This window comes from Hemitrygon akajei, chromosome 19, assembly GCF_048418815.1.
Source record: "Hemitrygon akajei chromosome 19, sHemAka1.3, whole genome shotgun sequence".
Taxonomy (NCBI): Eukaryota; Metazoa; Chordata; class Chondrichthyes; order Myliobatiformes; family Dasyatidae; genus Hemitrygon; species Hemitrygon akajei.
Genome location: NC_133142.1, coordinates 68,498,964 through 68,522,102, shown reverse-complemented (window position 1 = coordinate 68,522,102; position 23,139 = coordinate 68,498,964). Strand labels below are relative to the sequence as shown.

The following is a 23,139-nucleotide window of genomic DNA, read 5'->3' as shown; positions in this document are numbered from 1 at the left end:
GCTCGGATTTCCAGCATCTACAGATTTTCTCTTATTTGTGTCAGAGAAGACAGGTGTCCAGAGCAGTCAGACCACTGCCTGCAGTGCCAGGGTCAGCTCCTACAACCACCACAAAGGAGGTCCCAGAAGCTGAGATTGATTCACAGCCACAAGTCTCACTTGGTGAGCAGAATGATTCCCCCTTGCCCAGAAAGGTGTTAACCCACAAGAGTAAGGAGTCCTTCACAGTGATTAAATCTTTAGACCTGAATGGGAAAATTTAAAATTGACTATACTGTGGGCATCTGTATACTAGTAGCATTATATAGTATACTGTGTATATACTTGAGATGTATTCTATATTGAATTGGAGCTTATAGCTCAGCAGAGAGTAGAGTTTTGTATTTAATATTTCAGTAATATTGTGAGCATATTGTTTGATTAAGCATTCTTTGTTGTTTACATAATTCATTACGGGTTACATGTAAAAACATGTGAATGGAATATGTAATTACGGTATGCCAGCATGTCATATGTGCACACCTTGCTAAAAGTAAAGCTAAGAACATACTCCATGTTTATCTCAGCTCCATGTTTTTCCTTTCAATTAGTTTTGTGTTTTGGAGTTACAAAACATTATCTAGATGACATCACATTTTTCAATATAATATTCCATCTACCATGTTCTTACCAATTCACTTACCTATTTCCCCTGAAACCTTTTCCTGTCTTCTCAGAAATCACAGAGCCAGCTCTCATTTTGTGATTTTCATTCTTTGATATATAACATTTGAACTGTGTTGATATTCTGTAGATTTTGAAAAGATGGGGATTCAGCACATTCCTCTGTGGTACCTCATAGATCCCCAACACCCTAAAAATATCCACTTATACATACATCCTACTTTCTGCACCAATCCATGCCAGCATATATGCTGGCAGAGCATGCATGTGTCTTTTTATGGTAGCTACATCCATGATGCTCTGATTGCTTTCATCTATTACATTAAGGAAGGGAAAATTAGTCATTTTGATCAAAGTAAGTAGGCATTACTAGAACGGATATTTCACATAGACAATAGTAGAGTCAACACTTACTGAGAGATAGCATCTGAAAACAAACTGATGAGAAAAATAGCTACAAAACAAGAGTCTTTGATATGCTGCTATCTTATAACATTTATCTCTTTCAATTTCCTTCCTAATACACAAACAACACATGCCTTATTACATAGATTTTGAATGATTCATTGCTTCAAAAGTCTTTGTGTGTTATACTTTCTGAACAGAATCCTATGGCTAACCTCACAAAATTATCAACTAGGTTACATATTGAACATGAAATTAAATATTTTAAAAAACAGAATTTTATTAAGGAGAGAAACAGCGTATAATTCAGCTGTTAAAATGTCTTCTTAAGGATAGAATTATTCTAAATGTTTTGATTCCTAGAATTGCTTATTAGACTTTAATGTCCTCCTTAACGTCAAAAGTAGTGGAAGAAATTTATCTCTAGGAAAATTTGAAATTATCATGTCAATGGCTCAAATCTTGTTTTATAAAGATGGCCATGATTTTACTCTTCTAAAACTTCAATTTTTTTCTAAGTTAACAGTGAGCTTCAATTCATCACAACAGTCAACAATCATAAAGATGCTGTTTGTTTCAACATTGATGGGAAACCAGGTGTTATCCTAAATCTGATCGCTGATCCATATACAGGTAGGCCTGTGTAACACCTTATATAGTCAATAGGAAAGATAAGTAGTTTCTGGCTTGTCACCATTCAGAAATGCAACTTGTGCTCTTAAAGCTGACCTTTCTGGATGTCCATGGCTATACAACACGTCCCTGGCTGAGAAAAGATCTGACAAAAAAGTGTGAGAGGATTAAAAGGAATAAAAGGAAGTTAACAAAAGCTACCATCAGTGAAACATAGAAACAGCTCTTCTGGCCCACAATGTCAGTCCTGACTAGGTTGCCAGTTTAAGCAGTATACCTGTCTGCAAAGGCTATGATCCTCCCTCCCCTGCCTATTCATGTATCTGTCTAAATGCTTCCTAAACATCACTATCACACCTACCTCCACCACATCCCTTGGCAAAATGTTCCAAGCACCAACCACTCACTGTCTTAAAGTAACTTAATAGTTTTTCTCCTTTAATCCCTGCTGAATTTGATACTTCCCCCCTAGGAAAAAGACTCAGACTATCAACCCTACCTGCACCTCTCATCATTTTATATACTTCTATCAGGTCACACCCCATTCCCCTTAGTCTCCGATGCTCCAGATAAAATAACCCAAATCTGACTAGCTTCTCCTTATGATTAATATTTCCTAATCGAGGCATCTCCTGGTCAAACCCTATCACACCCTCACCAAAACTTCAAATGTGACCAGACCAGCTGCAATGTGACTTCCCAACTTTTATAGCAAACACCCCGAAAGATGAACACAAGCATTTTGTATGCTTTCTTTGCCACCATTTCTACTTGTTTTGCCACTTTCAAGAAATTATGGACTTGCACTCCAGGATTCTTCTGTATGTTCTTCTGCATTCCTGGCATTTACTAAATACTTTCCTCTTACATTTGACCTCCCAAAGTGCAGTACCTCACACTTGTCCAGATTTAACCTCTGCATTTCTCTGCCCATATTTCCAATTGGTCCATAACCTGCTGAATCCTATGGCAACCTTCATCCTTTTCCATGGCTCCACCAATTTTTGTATCATCTGCAGATTTACTAATCAGTCCACCTACATTTTCACACAAATCTGTCATGTATATCACAAACAAAAGGAACCCACCATGAATCCTTATGTAGCACCATTGGTCACAGGTCTCCAGACAGAAAAGAACATCTCCCCCATCACCCTCCGTCTCCTTTGGCCAAGCCAATGTTGAATCCAATCTACCGAGTCTTCATTAAGTGCCTTAATCCTCTGCAGCACCCTTCCACAAGGGACCTTGCTTTACCAAAGTCCACGCATATAATATCCACTGCTCAGTCCTCAGCCATCAGCTGTGCTCTATCGAACTAAAACCAAATAGATATGGAACAGATTTTTCACAGTTGAACGAGAGCAGACTGCAGGGAAATAAGGGGAATAGGACTAACTGAAAGTTAGTAAATTGGTGTATTATTGTCAAATGCATCAAGGTAGAGAGAAAAAAATTGTTTTGCATGCCATCCATCCATACATTACATCATTACTTCAAGGTAGTAACAGGAAAAGGCAGCAACAGGTTTCAGATTGGAGTAAGCGCCAGATTTAAAAAGTGATCCGGGCCTGCCGGGCCTTTCTGCAGAGCGTGAGACCACTTGGGTTATTAGGCACTTGACAAGGGCCAATAAAAAGAAGCGAGGTTTTAGCAGCGCAGCCATTGAGTGGCATAGAGTTAGAGTATGGAACAGAGTCTTTGGCTCAAGAGGCTCTGGCAAGAAAAGGTGGAGGCTAGGGTGAGGTTACTTAGTTTCTATTTCTTTCTTTGTTAATGTCTAGCTAGAGTATCGAAAATGGACCCACAGTGAAGTGGTGTGCTCCTCATGCAAGATGTACGAGATCTGGGAAACTCCCTGACTGCTACACATGCAAGAAGTGCACCTGGGTGTAGCTCTTTACAGAGTGTGTTAGGAAAATGGAGCTGGAGGTGGAGGACCTACCTGAGTGAATAAGCAGTTCATAGATAGGAGCTATCGGGAGGCAGTCATACCTAAGTTACAGGAAGCAGCTAGCTAGGTGACTGTCAGGGGAGGGAATAGGAAAAGGCAGACGTTGCAGTGTACCCCTATAAACATTCCCCTCAATAACACATATACCACCTTGGATACTACTGTGGTGCTGCTGTGACGAGATTTCTGGCACTATGTCTGGCTCTGTGGCTCTGAAGGGAAGGGGAGAAGAGGAGAGTGGTGGTAATAGGAGATTCAATAGTTATGGGAAATACAGCAGATCCTGTGAATGCAAAAGAGACTCCCAGATGTCACGTTGCTTCTCAGGTTCCAGGTTCAGAGACATCTCAGGTCAGCTCCACGGCATTCTTAAAGGGGATGGTGAACAGCCAAAAGTCATGGGACCAACAACACAGATAGGAAAAGGAAGAAGGTCCTGAAGAGAGAATATAGGGAGCTAGGTAGGATGCTGAAAAACAGCACCTCAAGGGTAATAATCTCTGGATTGCTGCTTGTGCTATGCACCAGTAGGGTAAGAATCGGGTCATATGGCAGGTGAACATGTGGCTAAAGAACAGGTGCAGAGGGCATGGTTTCAGATTTGTGAATCATTGGGCTCTTCTTCTGGGGAAGGTACAACCTGCACAAAAGAAGCGGATGACACCTGGACTCAAGGGCAACCAATATCCTTGTGGCCAGGTTTTCTGCAGGGTTTAAACTAGTTGGTAGAGTAATGCAAACCAGAGTGATGGGTGAAAGGATGGAGCAGCTGGTGTAATGGCTGATGCAATGTGTAGAGAGACTGTGAGGAAGGATAGGCAGTGAAACATAAAGGCACTCAGTTGGGTGAGTTGAAATGTGTCTATTTTAATGCAAGTAGTATCCCGAACAAGGGTGATGAACTTCTATAGAAGTGTGGTGAAGAGTACACTGACTGTCTGCTTGTCAGCCTGGTAGGGAAACACCAATGGTCTTGAACGGAAAATCCTACAGAAAGTAGTGGACACAGCCCAGTCCATCACGGGTAAAGCTCTCTCCACCATTGAGTACATCTACACGAAGCATTATCACAGGAAAGTAGTATCCATCATCAGGGACTCTCGCCACCTAGGAGATGCTCTCTTCTCACTGCTGACATCAGGATAAAGGTACAGGATCCTCTGGACTCACACCACCAGGTTCAGGATCAGTTACTACCCCTCAACCATCAGGATAAAGGTACAGAACCCTCTGGACTCATATCACCAGGTTCAGGATCAGTTACTACCCCTCAACCATCAGGATAAAGGTACAGGACCCTCTGGACTCACATCACCAGGTTCAGGATCAGTTACTACCCCTCAACCATCAGGCTCTTGAACCAAAGGGAATAACTTCACTCAACTTCACTTGTCCCATAATTGAAATATTCCCACAGCCTATGGACTCACTGTTAGGAACTCTTTATCTCATGATTTTGATTTTATTTCTTATTTATTTTTTATTATTATTTCTTTCTTTTTGTATTTGCACAGTTTGTTGGCTTATGATTATTATGCTAGTATAGATTTATTGAGTATGCCCACAAGAAAATGAATCTCAGGGTTGTATATGTACTTTGATAATGAATTTACTTTGAACTTTGAACTTAGAGCGTATATAGAACTGTGCCCATTAAATTGACTTGATTGTCACAAGGACAGGAATAGCTGCTGGATTCTCCAGGATTTTAAAAAATGTTTGAAAAGGGACAGGGAAGGAGGTAAGCTGTCATTGAAACAACCAAAAGATAGTAATTAATGTGTTCTTAATTTTACATGGAGGGATCATGGTAAACGGCCAGATGACAGAAGAAATGACAATAGAAAAGAATAAGAAAATGAACACATATTTTGGAAAGTTTGGACTAATGAACATCAAGACAAATCTAAAAGTTGAAGCATCAACTCAAGAGATTACAGTCTTACGTGGAGAAGACAAAATAATTTTCCCATGGTCGACAACAGCATCTTTAACAATACAGAGGTGAGTTTTAAACAATATTTCACCTGAATTTCAAGAAACAATTAATGGCTGCACAAGCATAAAAATAGCTATAGTCTGATTAATTGTATTTTCACAAAATGCTTTACAAACTAACAAGCACAAAATGCTGGAGGAACTCAGCTGGTCAAGCAGCATTTATGGAAATGAATAAACTGCCAACTGAGACCCTTCAGTAACCTTGGTAAATTTTAATTTACAAATTAAACTCAGTCTGTAAAACTAGTTCCTTTCATAGATACTGATTTTGGTTTTATCTTTATAATATTTGAATCATTTTATTACAAACATGTAGAAAGAAAATCCAACACAAAATTACAATAAGAACTAAGAAATTAATACAAGCATTCATAGTAGAACAACTGCATATGTACTCTAACAAATATAAGTGGGCATCCACAACAATGAAACAACTGATCTGAAATTAATTAAAATAAAGCCTCAGGACAATTTGTAAGATAACTGTTTTGATAATGCCTTATCATATCTTATCTAAACCACTTCGGATCCAAGTGGTTATTCCAGAGGCAACATGTTAAATCCCTGAAGCCTGGAACTGTAGCGAAGCAGGCTCTACAACATCTATTGGTCTGCCCACTACTTCACACTGAGCCATGCATGGTTCAAGATCTTGCCAAGTCTAGCTCATGAGCTTTGAACTGTACCTGGTACATCTCATGGAAAAGCAGGTCATTCCTGGATAATGAACAGATTCTGTTATACAAACCTTTGTAAGTCAATTTTTGTCCATAAGTCAGAAAATACACAAAAATCATCAGATGTGGTAACTAAACCTCCTCAGTATTGTAATGAATGGTATCAAATGTGTTAAAGATTGTGAAGAAAGAATAATTACTAAAAGAGGGGGGAGAGAGGGAGCTAGTTCTGCTGTTAAAGGAATGGACATATAAACATATGTCAGACTTCTGAATTTGATAATATTATGGGAGCTAGTTCATTTATGGGGGTGCCTTCTGATGATAACCTGGGGATGGCCTCATTTTTAGGCTCATTTTGTTACTTTAAAGTACTATAGTTATGGAGTATCTTTTATAAGAAATCTAAATGAGCCTAATAGTAAGACAAATTGGAATTTGAATAGCAACTAGACAATACAAAGTGCCTGATTTAAATTTTGATATAACTTTCAAAGAATAATCAAACTGGAAGGACTAGATATTGGTGACATAGAAAATGAGAGATGGGATAATATAGCTTACAAACATCATACAGGGTAAACAGAGTAAAACAGAAATTTGCAACCGGAACAGTGAAACAGAATTCAACTTACAGCTCTCCTGGGGATGATAAAAAGAGAGAGTAGAAACATGCAATTCCATCCAAGGAAGTAGGGAATGACGGCCTGCCATGAGAATGTAAATGGCAATGTAGGTAATCCTGGTAAATTGAGGGAACCTTGGCTGAGGAGATTTATTGAGACTCTGGTCAAGGCAAAAAAGGAAGCATATGTTTGGTTTCGGAGGTCAGGATCAATTGACTCCTTCGATGACTTTAAAAAGATTAAGAGTTTCATTCTACATTCAGGGTATCTTCAAGCAGCGATGCCGGAGGAAGACTGCATCTGTCATTAAGGACCCCCATCACCCAGGACATGCCCTCTTCTCATTGCTATCATTAAGGAGGAGGCACAGCAGCCTGAAGGTGCACACTCAACCATTCAGGAATTGCTTTTCCGCTTCTGCCATCAGATTTGTGAATGAACATTGAACCCATGAACACTATCTTACTATTTTTTTCTCTTTATGCACTATTTATTTCTTTTAACTTTTTTACTATATATACTTCTTACTATAACTTACAGTTTTTATTATTATGCATTGTAATGTCCTGTTGCCACATTAAAACAAATTTCATGACATATGCTAGTAATATTAAGCCTAATTCTGATTTGTCAGAGGATGATTTCAAGAGCCGCAAGATAATATTGAAGCTCTGTAAGTCCATGGATAGACCACACTTGGAATATTGTGTTTGGCTGTAGTCGTCTCATTATAGGAAGGATGTTGAAGCTTTACATAGGGTGCAGAGAAGATTTACCAGCATGCTGACTGGATTAGAGAGTATTTTTTATGAAGATAGGTTGAGCAAGATAGAGCTTTCCTCTTTGGAGTGAAAGATGATGAGAGGCAACTTGCTTGATGTATACAAGGTGGTGAAAAAGGTATTTATCACACTAGCTTTCATCGGGGCACTGAGTATAGGAGTTGGACATTATGTGGCAGATGTATAAGTCAGTGGTGAGCTGCACTATGTACAGTTTTTCTGTACTTTTATAGGAAAAATGAGGTTAAACTGGAAAGAGTGTAGAAATGACATATTGCCAGCATTAGAGGGCCTAAGTTAAAGGTAGAGGGTGGCCAGGAATATAGAATAAGGGGTAACCATGTAGAAATGTCCAAAATTATGAGATGTATTGATAAGATGGATGGTACCAGGCCATTTTACAAGATAGGGGACTCCAAAACTAGGTGGCATTGATTTAGATCAGAGGTGAGAGTTAAAAGAGACCTGAGAGGTAACTTTTTCATGCAGAGTGTGGTAAGTATATGGAATGAGCTGTCAAAGGAAGTGTTTGAGATAGGTATAATATTACCATTTAATGAGTATTTGGATAGATACATGGAGGGTGGGGCTTAAAGGAATATGGACCAAAAATAGAAAATTGTGAGTAGTTGGGTGGGATCCATGGTCAGCATGGACTTGTTGGGCCAAGGGGTCTTTATCCATGTTGTATTAAAGAATACAAGCCCAAAATGATTTGCAATGAAAGAGTGTTTGGAACAGTTTTCCTTCTCAAATTCTAACTCCCATAATTTCATATTCCAGTAGCAGTGCACTCAGGAAGAAAACTAAAAGAACATGTTGGAATTCCCTTGTTTGTAATCATGTAAACACTGAATTGGAATTTACAGCTACCATTGGGCCAAAAGACTTAATGCAGAAATTTCAATTGTCCCTTCCAAGCTCTGGCTGGTAGATAGTGTAGAATACACAACCCTATTCCTCATTCAAACCACTCGGTTAAAAACAACCATCACACCTCCAGGCAAGTAGCCTGTATTCACCATTTTAAATGAAATCAAAATTACATAAAACTATAAAGTTAACCATCCCCTTCCATAAAAGCAATCCCAAAAGACTCTAGTTTCAAACTGGAAACTCAACGTATTGTCTTTATGTAGCAGTTAGTATACTGATTATATCATAATCATCTTTTGAAATAGTTGTTGCCTTATAACCAATTGAAACATCAGATTGTATCAGGAGAACCATGACTGACTCACATCATGATACTCTAAAAGATGTTAATACAGACAGAAAGACTTCTCCCTTGTGCTTCCCACAGGCAAGAGTGACTCACATTGATGCATATTTTATTATTGAAGACTGGTAAGATTTTGTGAACTTTGCTCAAAGATAAATACATTTAGTGTAGCAGTGTAATCATTTGAGTCAAGTGTGCTGTTCTCCTAGGGGACTGTCTGTTATTGGGTCCTTAAGTGGCTCTAGATGTTGATCCGGATTCCACATATTCTGCTGCAGTGTGGGTATGATAAGTGATGGCTGTGGTTAATGGTTGTTCAGTCTCTACTTACATAGCTGCAACTTGTTCTCTGCAGCACAGAGACCAGCAGAGGTCACACTCAATAATTTCGTATTAGGAAATAAAGCACATTTTTTGATGTTTTTTCATGAATTACTATAACATCCCTTTTCTCTCATTAGATAAGGTTCAGGTTCCCCTGACAAAATCTGAACCCCAATCTCTCCCAAATTGGGAAGACAGTAATGTTGATATCTTTTCTGTTTTCATTTTCTCTAGCTTGATTTCTTTAACATCTTCCCACTCTCCACATATATCTGCACACGATGTTAGTTATACTCTCCAGTCTTTTTCTGACCTTCACCTTAAGTAGTACCTTGTTCTTCAAAAAACTATTATTATTATTATTATTATTATTATTAAGCTGGAAATTGGAAGATAGGCTTCATAGAGTGAGTGAAACAAAGAGTAAGTGAATTAGTGTTCAAGAGGTTGGATGGAGAGAGCCCTTTAGCCAAATACAAGAAAGGGTTAGAGGGACAAGGAGAAGCATGGTAAAGTGATGCTAGTGTTGTGCCAAAGCATTGAGAGGCTAGTGTATGAATGGTACCTAATTATTCCATCTTGAACCAAGGACCTATAAAATTAAGTTGCCAGAGGCTAATTAAGTAGAGCCTTGTTAACTGCATTATTAATATACTACTGTATACAATGATAATTATAAAATTGATTGCTAAATTGGGCAGGCTTGAGAGCTTGTTCATGGTCAACGTTCAGTATGTCAATCTGAATACTACATGATATTATTTCTCAATTTATTTCCTAGCTTCTCAATCTCAGTTGTGAAAGAAAGAAATTTTATATTGTCAATGGGAGAGAATGCAACATTTGTTATTTTACTGCATCGTGGCCGGAAAAACCTTCCTCTGCACAGAGACAGTCTGCAACTTTATACACTTGGCAGCCACAGTCTCTCAAATATGACCCATGGATTACTTGGTACGTGGAGTTGTCACTAAATTAGCCAACTAGTCATATTTAAATACTGTACAACAGCTAGACAACTGTGGGTTGATCTAACTACTTTTAATCAAAAGTGATATGTTTATTGGTGATTTATTTATCAATGACTGTGCAGGTTGTTCATCCAAAGATCAGAAAATTCTATACAACATTGAAAGTGACGGAGAAATTAGTGCATGTGGCTGGTTAGTATCACTTGACAGTCAGAAAACTAAACATTTATTTTTGATCTCTAAATATTTATACTTGAATCCTGGGTCTTAAATAAATAAATAACTCTGTCACTATGTTGGAAAATCCCCATTCTAAACTGTATTCAAAAATAAACTTCATCCAATTACCAAATTAATTTTATAATAAAGTGCTACCAAACCTCTGCCACTGGTAAAGCACTGCATACGATGGGAAACAAGTGAAAATCTTGGTTTAATTACAAAGTACTGGCTAAAGAATCCTATAGCTTCCACCTATTATGAACTATTCAGATGATTTATTATGAATGATTCAGATTTTCAGGAAGAAAATGAACAATTCTGTGTTACCCACATGTAAATACCAACTGGTGTGTATTTCTGTGCATGTGTGTACAAATTTGGAAACCCCACACATGGCCATATGATAGTATTTTTGGCATTAAATGCAGAAATGATGCAGTCGTCTAGTTGGAGATTTTAATCAAACAACCTGTGCCTGGTCTTTATTCATTTTGTGGTGAGAAATAGCTTTGAGTGACTAAGGTGCTAGGAACAAAATACTCACTGTATTGTTTGGATCTACTTAAATGTTTCATTTTTGAAGATTATTGTTTTGTATTTAATAATTCAGAAATTTGTCACAGATTTGATTGGTCTCTAATGTCAGAAACATTTGGAATTATTCATAGGTTTTTGATGTCTAAGCAGGCATGTCAGCATTTGTTTCAGTAACTTTCTGAGCAAGGCTTGCTCTACACACCCCTCTCCTTCCATTTCTCACACCAAGGGATTTTTCAAAGCAGAAAACCATGATGGAGCATAGGATCTCACTGCTGAAGGTCACAGTATTTTCAGGGAGATCTGCACATGATCTCTGTGGACTCAAGTTTGTAAGAGAGCTCACATAAGATCTGGGTCTTTCTTGTTCCTGAATAATTATCTCTTCATTATTCCTGTAGAAATCCTACACTTAGTACTTTATACTGCATTCTTGACTTTTCAATCAAATGAATTTACCTTTTATTTTAATACAGGACAATTTTACCATGACATGAATGCTGAGATCAATGATATTCGCCCTGGCTTAGAACAAGGCAAATCTGATGCAACAATGATTGTAAAGGGTCACAAACTCAGAGTCACAAGGTATTACATCCAAGATAGTGTAAACTTTTATTTATATTTTTAATAACTAATAATATGATTATTGGATGTATAGGTGTAATTATTATTTTTTTAAAAAAATTGGCATTCCCTAATTAACAATATATGCACTTTGGTAATTTGAGAAGTTGTTGAATGGGGTACAGAAACTGATTTGAATGAAAAGTTCACTACATGGGGAGTATATGAATGAGTGCCATTGTAACCTTCCAGCATGAGTTTTTAGGTGCATCATGATGTAAACACATGTGGAATTTGAAATACAAATATAGTCAAAGGATATTATGAAGGTAAAAAATTTGCTAAAAATGCAGACACAGGAAGAGCTACAGTACGAAAAATGCTGGTATCCATCATTAGTGATAAAGGAAAAAAGTGTTTAAAGAATAATAATTCAGAAATGCTTTTATGAAAGGAACGTCACGTCAGAAAATTAATTTTCTGAGTATAGATCTAGCAGGGTGGTTAAGGAGAAATGATTTGCTGCAGTACATCTAGTTTTTCAAAAAGCTTATGATGAATTCCCATATAAAAAGTTGTTATGTAAAACAAAGATGATAGGTTGGAGGGATAAAACTTGCATCATCAGAAAACTTTCTAAAAGACAAGAACAATATGAATTGATAAATAAATAGTTACAGTTGCTGAAAGTCTAAAATAAAAACAAAATGCCAAAAACAGTTTTGGCAGCATTTAGTCTGAAATTATGAAGTGTGTTGTCGAATAGTGTCCAAGGTTATGGGGTGAAAGCAGGAGATGGTGTTGTTGAATGGTGTCAAAGGTTATGGGGTGAAAGCAGAAAATGGTGTTGTTGAATGGTGTCAAAGGTTATGGGTGAAAGCAGAAAATGGGGTTGAGAAGGATAATAAAACGGCAATGATAGAATAGCAGAACAAATTCAATGGGCCAAATGGCCTAATTTTGCTCCTATGTCTTATGGTCTAATATTTTAATATCTAGTCACAGGCAGCCAGCCCTGCTGTGGATATTGCCATACTGAGTACAGATCAAGACCCAGTTTGGGCTCAAATACTTAATAATGCATATCCACATAAACCATATTACTGAGGGGATTTAATACAAAAGTGGAAGTTGTCCTTTAGTTATATTGGGTATTGGTAAGATCACACCTGGGTTTTGTGTACAATTTTGGTTTCTTTATTAAGAAAGGATGTAAATATGTTAACAAAAGTTCAAAGAAAGTTTATTAGATTAACAACAATCTACTGGAAAATTGAATTGAATTGAATTGAATTGACTTTATTACTTATATATATCCTTTATATATATGAGCAGTAAAAATCTTTACGTTACATCTCCGTCTAAATATGCAATGTGTAATTTATAGTAATTTGTAATAAATAGCATATATAACAGGATAGTCAATATAACATAGAAATACAATTGTATCAGCATGAATTAAGCACTCTGATGGCCTGGCGGAAGAAGCTGACCCGAAGCTTTTATGCTGCTGTACTGTTTCCCGGATGGTAGCAGCTAGAACGGATTGTGGTTGGGGTGACTCTGTCCCCAATGATCCCTCAGGCCCTTTTTACACACCTGTCTTTGTAAATGTCCTGAATAATGGGAAGTTCTACAGGTGCACTGGGCTGTCCGCACCACTCTCTGCAGAGTCCTGTGATTGAGGGAAATACAGTTCTCATACCAGGCAGTGAGGCAGCCAGTCAGGATGCTCGCAATTGTGTCCCTATAAAAACTTCTTAGGATTTGGGGGCCCATACCAACCTCTTCAACTGTCCGAGATGAAAGAGGCGCTATTGTGCTTTTTTCAACACATAGCTGATATGTACAGACCACGTGAGATCCTCAGTAATGTGTATGCCGAGGAACTTAAACCAGTTTACCTTCTCAACCCCAGATCCACTGATGTCAATAGGGGTTAGCCTGTCTCAATTCCTCCTGTAGTCTACAACCAGCTCCTTTGTTTTTGCGACATTGAGGGAGAGGTTGTTTCTTGACACCACTGTGTCAGGGTGATGACTTCTTCTCTGTAGAATACCTCGTTATTATTTGAGATTAGAAAAATTCATGGAGTATCATCAGTAAATTTAATTAGCAGATTGGAACTGTGGGTGGCGACACAGTCATGGGTATACAGGGAGTAAAGGAGGGGCTTAGGACACAGCCCTGAGGGGCACCTGTGTTGAGGGTCAGAGGGGCATAGGTGAGGGAGCCCACTCTTACCACCTGTTGGTGATTTGACAGGAAGTACAGGATCCAGCTGCACAAGGCAGGGTGATGGCCAAAGTCTCTGAGCTTCTTGTTGAGCCTGGAGGGAATTATGGTGTTGAATGCTGAACTGTAGTCCAAGAACAGCATTCTCATATAAGCATCAGCAGGTCAAACAGCATCTGTAGGAGGAAAGGTATTGCTGATGTTTCAGTATCTGCAGAAATTAGTGGAAGAAAGCTGGATAGGCTATGCTTATACCTGTTGGGGTTTCGAAGAGCGAGAGGAGAAAGGTTTAATATCCCAAGGATTCTTGATAAGGTGGATGTGGAGAAGATATTTCCTCTTGCAGAAGAGTATAGAAGCAGGGTCACTATTTGAAAGTAAGGCTTAAGAGTTACTTAAGATTTTTTTCTCTCAGTTGGATATGCAATCTCCAAGTATTTTAATTTTTAAGGCAGAAAGCTGGTAAACAAGGTGAAATGTCAGGAGTGTTTAATTGAGAGACAATCAGTCATAATTTTATTGAAAGGCAGAGAAGGCTTGAGGAGCCATATGACTTAATCCATGGGTTTATAAAAATAATTTGTTCTGAAATCAACTACTAGCTTGCAAGACATCTGTACAGATGTATTGGTTCCTGTTGTGATAGGTCAACATACCAGCTCAGGCAATGCATCAAAGAACTGACATCTCTGAAGCTCAACAAATCTGGATAGACTATACAATACGAGTTATTAACATGCTTGCTAAAGTTAATACTGAGTGTCATGCTTTCTGCTTGGAGAACAAACTATTGACTGCATCTCAAATCTCTTCATGTTGTAGAGACTTCCTACAGAGGATGTGGAGAGTCTGCAGAGGGATATAGATAGGTTAAGTGAGTGGGCCAAGGTCTGGCAGATGGAATACAATGTTGGTAAATGTGAGATCATCCACTTTGGAAGGAATAATAGAAGAGCAGATTATTATTTAAATTGTGAAAGATTGCAGCATGCTGTTGTGCAGAGGGACTTGTTCATGAATTGCAAAAAGTTGGCTTGCAGGTACAACAGGTTATTAAGAAGGCAAACGGAATGTTGGCCTTCATTGCTAGAGGGATTGAATTCAAGAGCAGGGAGGTCATTCTGCAACTATACAGGATACTGGTGAGGTCACACCTGGAGTACTGTGTGCTGTTCTGGTCTCCATACTTGAGGAAGGATATACTGGATTTGGAGGCAGTACAGTGGAGGTTCACCAGGTTGATTCCAGGGATGAAGGGGTTAACCTATGAGGAGAGATTGAGTTGCTTGGACTATACTGTCTGGTGTTCAGAAGAATGAGAGGGGATCTTTTAGAAATATACAAAATTTTGAAAGGGATAGATAAGATAGAAGTAGGAAAGTTGTTTCCATTGGTAGGTGAGACTAGAACTAGGAGACATTGCCTCAAGATTCAGGAGAGAAGATTTAGGATGGAGATGAGGAGAAACTGTTTTTCCTAGAGACTGGTGAATCTGTGGAATTCTCTGCCCAGGGAAGCAGTCGAGGCTTCCTCACTGAATGTATTTAAGGAACAGTTAGATAGGTTTTTACATAGTAAAGGAGTTAAGGGTTATGGGTAAAAGGCAGGTGGATGGAGCTGAGTTTACGGACAGATCAGCCATGATCTTATTGAATGGCGGGGCAGGATCAATGGACCGGATGGCCTACTCCTGCTCCTATTTCTTATGTTCTTATGTTCCTGTTATAATGCACATTTGTCAATGAATTTTATTTTTAGGGGGTACCAGAAGGATTACAGATTTGATGCAAGACGTGGTAACAATATTTCATGCTGGTTTGTTCATGACAATGGGAAAAGATTTATTGATGGAACTCCTGATGACTACATTGTCTCTTCATTATTTGAACCGCTATATCCATTACCTAAGACCAAATGATGAAAATCAATTCCTTCAATATCTGTTGCAATGACTTTAATGTTTAATTATTTTCTATGTATAGTACATAGAGATTAAAAATTTATTAGTATGTTATTACCAAAAGAAATTTTTTTCCTAAATCAGATTTACATTGTGCAAAGAATAAAAGTGAGCACCAAAGTTAATTCAGTGAACAAAAACAAATAATTCTGGTGTCAGTATCATCTACAGAAGCAACAGTACCTTCCAGTAATAATACCAGAAGTATTATAGGTTATGTTCCAGGACCAGCTAAGGAAAGACAAATTCTGACAAGTTTCCTGGCTTCATGAAGAATGTCAGAATGACTTTAATCTAGTGAGATGCCAGAAAGTAGAGTTCCAGTGTCGATAACAACTGTGGGGCAAAGTGGTCCAGATTAGATCATGTGCTGTACATCGACATGAAGAAAGAACTGTCTCAAGGGAGAAATTATATTGACTGTTGATGTAACATGAATCTAAATTTGTCAAGATGAAGTGTCTAAAAGAGTTGGCTTGAAATGTACCAACAGAAGATAGACCCAATAACATTTATGATCATTGATTGAACTTAATTGATGATGCTTTTTTAGTGTTCAACTATGGTCCTCTATTGCAAACTGAATAAAGTGCTTGATTTAGCTATTTTTAGAGTCATAGAACTTTACAGCGCAGATACAGCCTATTCAGTCCAACAAGACCATGCTGACTACCATGCCCAATTTCCTGTACACACCCCATAAACCTCAGAGCAGCACCCCACTGAAACAAGTGCTTTTTAAATGGTTACTTTGTACCTTCAAGCACTTCCTTTGACCACTCATTGCATGTACTCATCACTCTCTGTGTGAAAAGGTTTCCCTTCATTTCCTTTTAAAACCTTTCATCTCTCACCATAAATCTATGTATGCCCTCTAGTTTTGGATTTCCCTACCGGGGTAAAGGACCGTTACCATTAAGATTATTTATGCCTCTCATACTTTTTAACATTTCCATAAGATTACCACTCACTCTCCTATGTTCCATGGAATAAAGACCTAGGTTGGCCAACCACTACCTATAACTCAGACCCTCAAGCAGGACAACATCCTCTGCAAGCTTTCCAGTTTAACCACACCTTTCCTATAACAGTGTAACCAAAACTATAAACAGTACTCCAACTGTGTCCACATCAGTGATTTATTCAACTGCAACATAACATCCCTGACTGATACTAAATACACTTTTCACCACCCTGTCTACCTGTGATGCTGCTTTCAATGAACTATGCACTTTTAGCCCCAAGTCCCAATGTTTTATTACACTACCTAGTGCCCAACCATTCATAGTACAAGTCCTATGCTGGTTTGACTTTCCAAAATTCATTACATCTATATTGAAATCTATTTGCCACTCCTTGACTTCCCTAAGACCCCCTTATTCGATTATAAATTTCTTAACTATCAATAACATCTCTTAATTTCATGTCATCTACTGCAAAACCCTTTCCATTCACAACCAGATCATTTATATAAATAACGTACAGTGTAACAAGTGGTGGAGTAGTAATGTGCCACAGAGTTCCAAAACTACTCCCTGTGGCACACCACTGGTCACTGGCTTCTTTTCCAAGAAACAGCCTTCAGCTACCACCCTCTACTCCCCACCTCTGAGTCAATTTTAAATCCACCTATTTAGCTCTCTCTGGATGCCACAGCACCCAATCTTCCAAACCAGCCTACCACATGGAATGTTGTTGAAGGTCAAAATAGACAACATCACTGCCCCACCCTTATCTACCATTTTGCTACTTCTTCAAAAAACCCTAAAAAGCTCTTCAAGCATGATTTTCCATGCAGAGAGCCGTAACAATTGTTCCTAATCGTACTCTGTCTAACCAAATGCTGGTAGACCCTGTCCTTCAGAATTCCTTCCAGTAACTTCCCAGTACAAGCTGACCAGCTTGTAGTTCCCTAGCTTGCCCTTGTTAACCTTTTCAGACAATAAAATAATATTAGCCACTTTCCTGTATCTGGGAACTTCACAACTAGCTAATAGTAAAACAAATATTTCTGCAACAGCCTCTACAATTTCCTCTCTTGCCTCTCACCTGGTTGTAGATGTGCTCTGTCAGGTCCTGGAGATTCATCCACCTTAATTTACTAAATACCTCTTCATTGGTAATATGAATATCCTCCAAAACATCTCACTTTTTTCCCTAATCTCTCGAGAAACTCTGATTTTCTTTTCAGTAAACACTGAGAATTATTCATTAATCCCACTCATCTTCTGAAGCTCTAGAGATAGATAGCTCTGCAGATTTCTATCCAGATTTCTCTGCATTTACTCTTAATATAGCCTAAACAAGATATGCAACTTGATTATGCTAATGAATTACTATAAACATTTTAAATAAATAGTACAATTACTTGAAATATATTCCAGATATTATGTATTAATATGCATTTTATGTATATAAAATAAATTTTATTTCAAATTCATTTCAGTTCAAGATTTCAGTTATTTTTTATTATTTTCCCCCGGTTTCAGATTTTAAAATGTGTAGACTTTTCCTGTGTCAAATACATTCTTGTCTGGGCAAATTTTAATCTGTACGTTGGATTTAGTTTTGTTTTCTTTAGCATGAGTTGATGCTTGCTTTAATGGACTGATGTATCATTTGCTGTTTTGACTTCATTATTTCTACCTTCCCTACATCGCATATTTCACTACCTCAGAAACCTCTTCCAGACTGATAATTTTCTGTGATGTTTGTATTCTTCTAATTTTGGCTTTCTCTAAAAATTGTCATAATTAATCACTCCACTGCTGGGATCTGTTCTTTAACTCCTAAGAACTTTAACTGGAATCTCTCCCTTCAGATTCCTGATGGGAATGTATAAATAAAATTATGAGGTGTATATAATCAGAGCCTGAGGCTGGTGCTGGATCCCAAGGAAAGGAACTTGTAGAATATCTATGATATGGCTCTTTAAAAGCCACCTTGTTTCTCTAGTGTCAAGCCCACTAGGGAAAATGCATTTCTGGATAGGGTGTTGTGTAATGAACCAAATATGATTAGGGAGCTAAGGTAAAGGAACTTTTATGAGATAGTGATCATAATATAATACGAGGGGTGATTGATAAGTTCATGGCCTAAGGTAGAAGGAGATGAGTTATTAACCATGCTTTCTGCATAATCACTCAAAGAGTTGACCTGCATGTGTATGTAACAAATGCTGTATAACTCTACCGTAGGCCATGAAGTTATCAATCACCCATCTGTGGACGCTTTCTGGAAGTCCAAAATCCGTATGTTCCTTGACCGCTGGACTAAGTGTGTAAATGTAGGAGGGGACTATGTTGAAAATTAAATGTGCTAGGTTTTCTAAAATTAACTCATTCTACCTTAGGCCACGAACTTATCAATCACCCCTCATAGATTTCACTCTTCAGTTTGAGAGGGATAAGCTAAAATTGGATGTATCATTATTACAGTGGAATAAATATAACTATAGATATATGAGGGAGGAGCTGGCCAAAGTGGATTGGAATGGATGATGATCCAGCAGCAATGGCTGGAGTTTCTGGGAGAAAGGAAAGACTATTAGAAATTTTTATATAAAAGAAAAGAAAAAAAAAACACTATTCTAAACAGAAAAAATGACTGGGCAGTCCATCCTGAGAGAAAAACCAAGAGAAAAGAGACTGTCTGATCAAATCCAAGGTTTAAAAAAATAGCTGGAAGAAAATCAGTACAAAAATCAGATCATATGAAAATATCGAATAAAAGGTCACCAGATTTCTTCAAATTTAAAATATGTATCCAATGTCCAACATCTTATTTTCTCTAGACTTAAACAGGACATGATAGAGGAAAGCCAATAAAAGGCGGTAGGAGGGTTAGGGTCCTTCCATTTAAGTAAAATGGCTTTCCTAGCCAATAAGGTTGAAAAGGCTATCATCCGCTCAGTGGAAGCAGGAATATATCCTGCTTCCGATGGAATAATCCCAAAAATAGCTGTAAATAAGCTTGGTTGTAAATCCAGATCCAGCACTTTAGATAAGGTTTTAAAAACATCTTTCCAAAAATACTCCAACTTTATGCAAGACCAAAACATGTGAGTTAAAGTGGCCACCTGAGTATTACATTGATCACAAATAGGATTAATATTGGGAAAAATACGGGCTAATTTATCCTTTGACATATGTGCCTGATGCACAACCCTGAACTGTATCAAAGAATGACAGGCACAAATAGATGAAGTGTTTACCAGATGAAAAATTTTACTCCATTGATTATCTGGAAGTAACTCTTGAAATTCCAGTTCCCTGGCAGCTTTGATTTTATCGTTAGATGTCTTCCGTAAATTCAATAACCATTTATAAATTGTAGCTATTGATCCTTTTTGGAGTGGATTAACCTGGAAGAGGATATCTATTATATTAGATGGATAAGCAGAGGGATAACTTGGAAGCAAAGTACGTAAAAAATTCCTAATTTGTAAATATCTAAAAATGTGTACATTGAATAAATCAAATTTATCTGCTAGCTGAGTAAAAGACATTAAACAATCCTCTATAAACAAATCCAAAGAAGTTATTATACCTTTAGTTTTCCAAATTAAAAAAGCCTGATCTAAAATTGATGGTTTAAAAAATAGTTACGATATATTTTACTAAAAAGGACAAAATTATTTAGTTCAGAAAATCTGCCAAACTGAAACCAAATTCTTAATGTATGTTTAATAAAAGGATTAAGTTCTTGTCTACCAAACTTAGAAAGCAGGAAAGGAAGAGGAGCTCCCTGTAAAGAGGCCAAGGGTTACCCCTTTACCGAGTTTTTCTCCAATTCCACCCGTAAAGGACAGTCATACATGTCTGATGAATGAATCCAACAGATAATACAGTATATCGAATATTAATTGCAGTCTAAGATTTGGCAAAGTCATACCACCGTACTTCTTAAATTTCTGCAATAAAGGTTTACTCAGTCTAGGATTTTTATTGTTCCAAATATAGGATAAAATTTTAGAGTCTATTCTGTCAAAAAACCGTTTAGGAACAAATGAAGGAACTGCTTGAAATATATGTAAGAATTTCGGTAGAACTATCATTTTAATAGCATTAATTTGACCAATTAATGATAGCATCATAGGAGACCATTTAGAAAGTGTTTGTTGGGTATAATCAATTAATGGGAGAAAATTATATTTATACAGATCTTTAAAATTCCTAGTAACTTTAATACCAAGATAAGTAAATTGATTTTAGCAATACTAAAATGTAATTGCTCGTACTGATCCAAATGAGTATTAATAGGAAATAATTCACTTTTGTATAAATTTAACTTATATCCAGAAAAACTACTAAATTTGGAGAATATGGATAACATAGAAAGAATAGGTTTCTTAGGATCTGAAATGTAGACCAACAAGGTGTCTGCATACAATGAAACCTTTTGCATTTTATCCCCTTTCTTAATACCCTGAATACTATTGGAATTCCAAAGAGCAATAGCAAGGGGTTTGAGAGCCAAGTTAAATAACAAAGGACTAAGAGGACAGCCCTGCCGGGTAACTCTGTATAGTCTAAAATAGGGAGATTTTTGATTGTTAGTTATAACTGCAGCCATAGGAGCTTGATAGATCAATTTGATCCAGGAAATGAAACCCGGACCAAAATTAAATCTTTCTAAAATTTCAAATAAATAAAACTACTCCACCCTATCAAAGGCTTTCTCTGCGTCAAGGGAAAATACACATTCAGGTTCTTTGGATGGAGAGGAATAAATAAGTTCAATAGTCTCTGAATATTAAAGTATGAATATCTATTCTTAATAAATCCAATTTGATTGTTAGAGATAACTTTAGGTAAAATAGTCTCAATCCTATTAGCCAAAATTTTAGGAAGAATTTTAGAATCCACATTTAGGAAAGAAATTTGTCTATGAGAGGCACATTTAGATAAATCTTTTCCTTTTTTAGGAATTAGTGAAACTAATGCCTCATAAAAAGTTTTTGGGAGAGTCCCAGAAAATTTGAATCAGTGAAAACTTGACATAAATGAGGTGTAAGTATCTCAGCAAAAGTCTTAAAAAATTCCACTGTATATCCATCTGGTCCCAGAGCCTTACCTGATTGAAGAGAGGATATAGACCTTGTTATTTCCTCTTGTTTAATAGGTGCATCTGATGTATTCATATCTTGAGCAGAAATTTTAGGTATATTCAGCTTTTGCAAAAATCTATTCATAGAAGTAGTATTGTCTGAAAAGTCAGATTTATAAAGGTTAGAGTAGAAATCCAGAAATACCTTATTAATTTCCTGACCATCTGATCTTTCAATTCTATCAGCTCTTCTTATTTTCAAGATCTGTCTTCTAGCCATATCTGCTTTTAATTGACCAGTCAACAATTTGCCTGACTTATCCCCATGTATGTAAAATTGACTTTTAGATTTGAGAAGTTGCTGCTCAATGGGATAGGTCAAAAGCAAATCATGCTGTGTTTGAAGTTCCACCCCTTCCTTATAATGATCTTCATTAGGTGCTACTGAATAAACTTTATCTATTTCTTTAATCCTGTTCATAATCATTAAAAGTTCTGCTTTGGTTTTCCTTCTTAAACCTACTGAATATGAAATTATCTGAGAAAAGATATCATCGTATCCCAAATAACCAAATTTGACATTCCCTCAGTTGTATTTAATTCAAAAAAATAAAGAAATTTGTTCTTTAATAAAACTTACAAAAGCTAAGTCCTGTAATAATGTAGTATTGAATCTCCACTGAGAAGAATTTAAAATGTTATCAGGAAATCTAAATGTTAATTTCATGGGTGCGTGGTCTGACAACGTGATGACATCATACGTGCAATCGGCAACAAAAGGCACCAATTGCGTGTCCAGCAAACAATAATCAATTCTTGAGTATTTATGATAAACATGCAAAAAGAAAGAAAAATCCCTATCTTTAGGATGTATAAATCTCCAGATATCAACCAAACCGTATTCCAATAAAAAAGAGTTAATACAAGTCACAGCCTTATTAGGAAGCAGCAGATTGGTTGATGACCTATCAATCGAAGGATTTAAACAACAGTTGAAGTCACCACCCATAATCAACTTGTGTTAATTTAAATTTGGCAATGCAGAAAATAGTTTCTTAAAAAATTCAGAACTATCTATATTAGGTGCATAAGCACACACTAGAGCCATCTTTTGAACACATAACAGACCAATAACAATTAAATATCTTCCAATTGAATCAGTAACAGTATTAAAATGTATGAAAGGGATTTTAGATTTAATAAAAATAAATACCCCTCTAATATTAGTTACTGATAAAGAATGATATTGATAACTCTCCAAAATTTAAAAAAACGATTTTCATCTTCCCTACAAATATGGGTCTCCTGGGCA

General features: G+C 37.1%; 1 protein-coding gene across 5 annotated transcripts in view; it reads left to right on the top strand.

Moving 5' to 3' along the window:
- The window catches only part of LOC140742031 (inter-alpha-trypsin inhibitor heavy chain H3-like), a 148,168-nt gene extending 129,949 nt beyond the window's left edge, over nt 1-18,219 (top strand). For 4 of the 5 annotated variants that reach the window (XM_073072726.1, XM_073072724.1, XM_073072725.1 and 1 more), the window contains 5 exons: nt 1,588-1,701; nt 5,458-5,659; nt 10,069-10,241; nt 11,494-11,605; nt 15,578-18,219. In XM_073072726.1, coding sequence (XP_072928827.1) covers nt 1,588-1,701; nt 5,458-5,659; nt 10,069-10,241; nt 11,494-11,605; nt 15,578-15,737 — 761 coding nt within the window. In that variant the 3' untranslated portion in view covers nt 15,738-18,219. Of the gene's footprint in view, nt 1-1,587; nt 1,702-5,457; nt 5,660-7,222; nt 7,340-10,068; nt 10,242-11,493; nt 11,606-15,577 lie in introns of those variants that run through there. The other variant, XM_073072727.1, reaches the window with a different exon arrangement.
- The last annotated feature ends 4,920 nt before the right edge of the window (nt 18,220-23,139 follow it).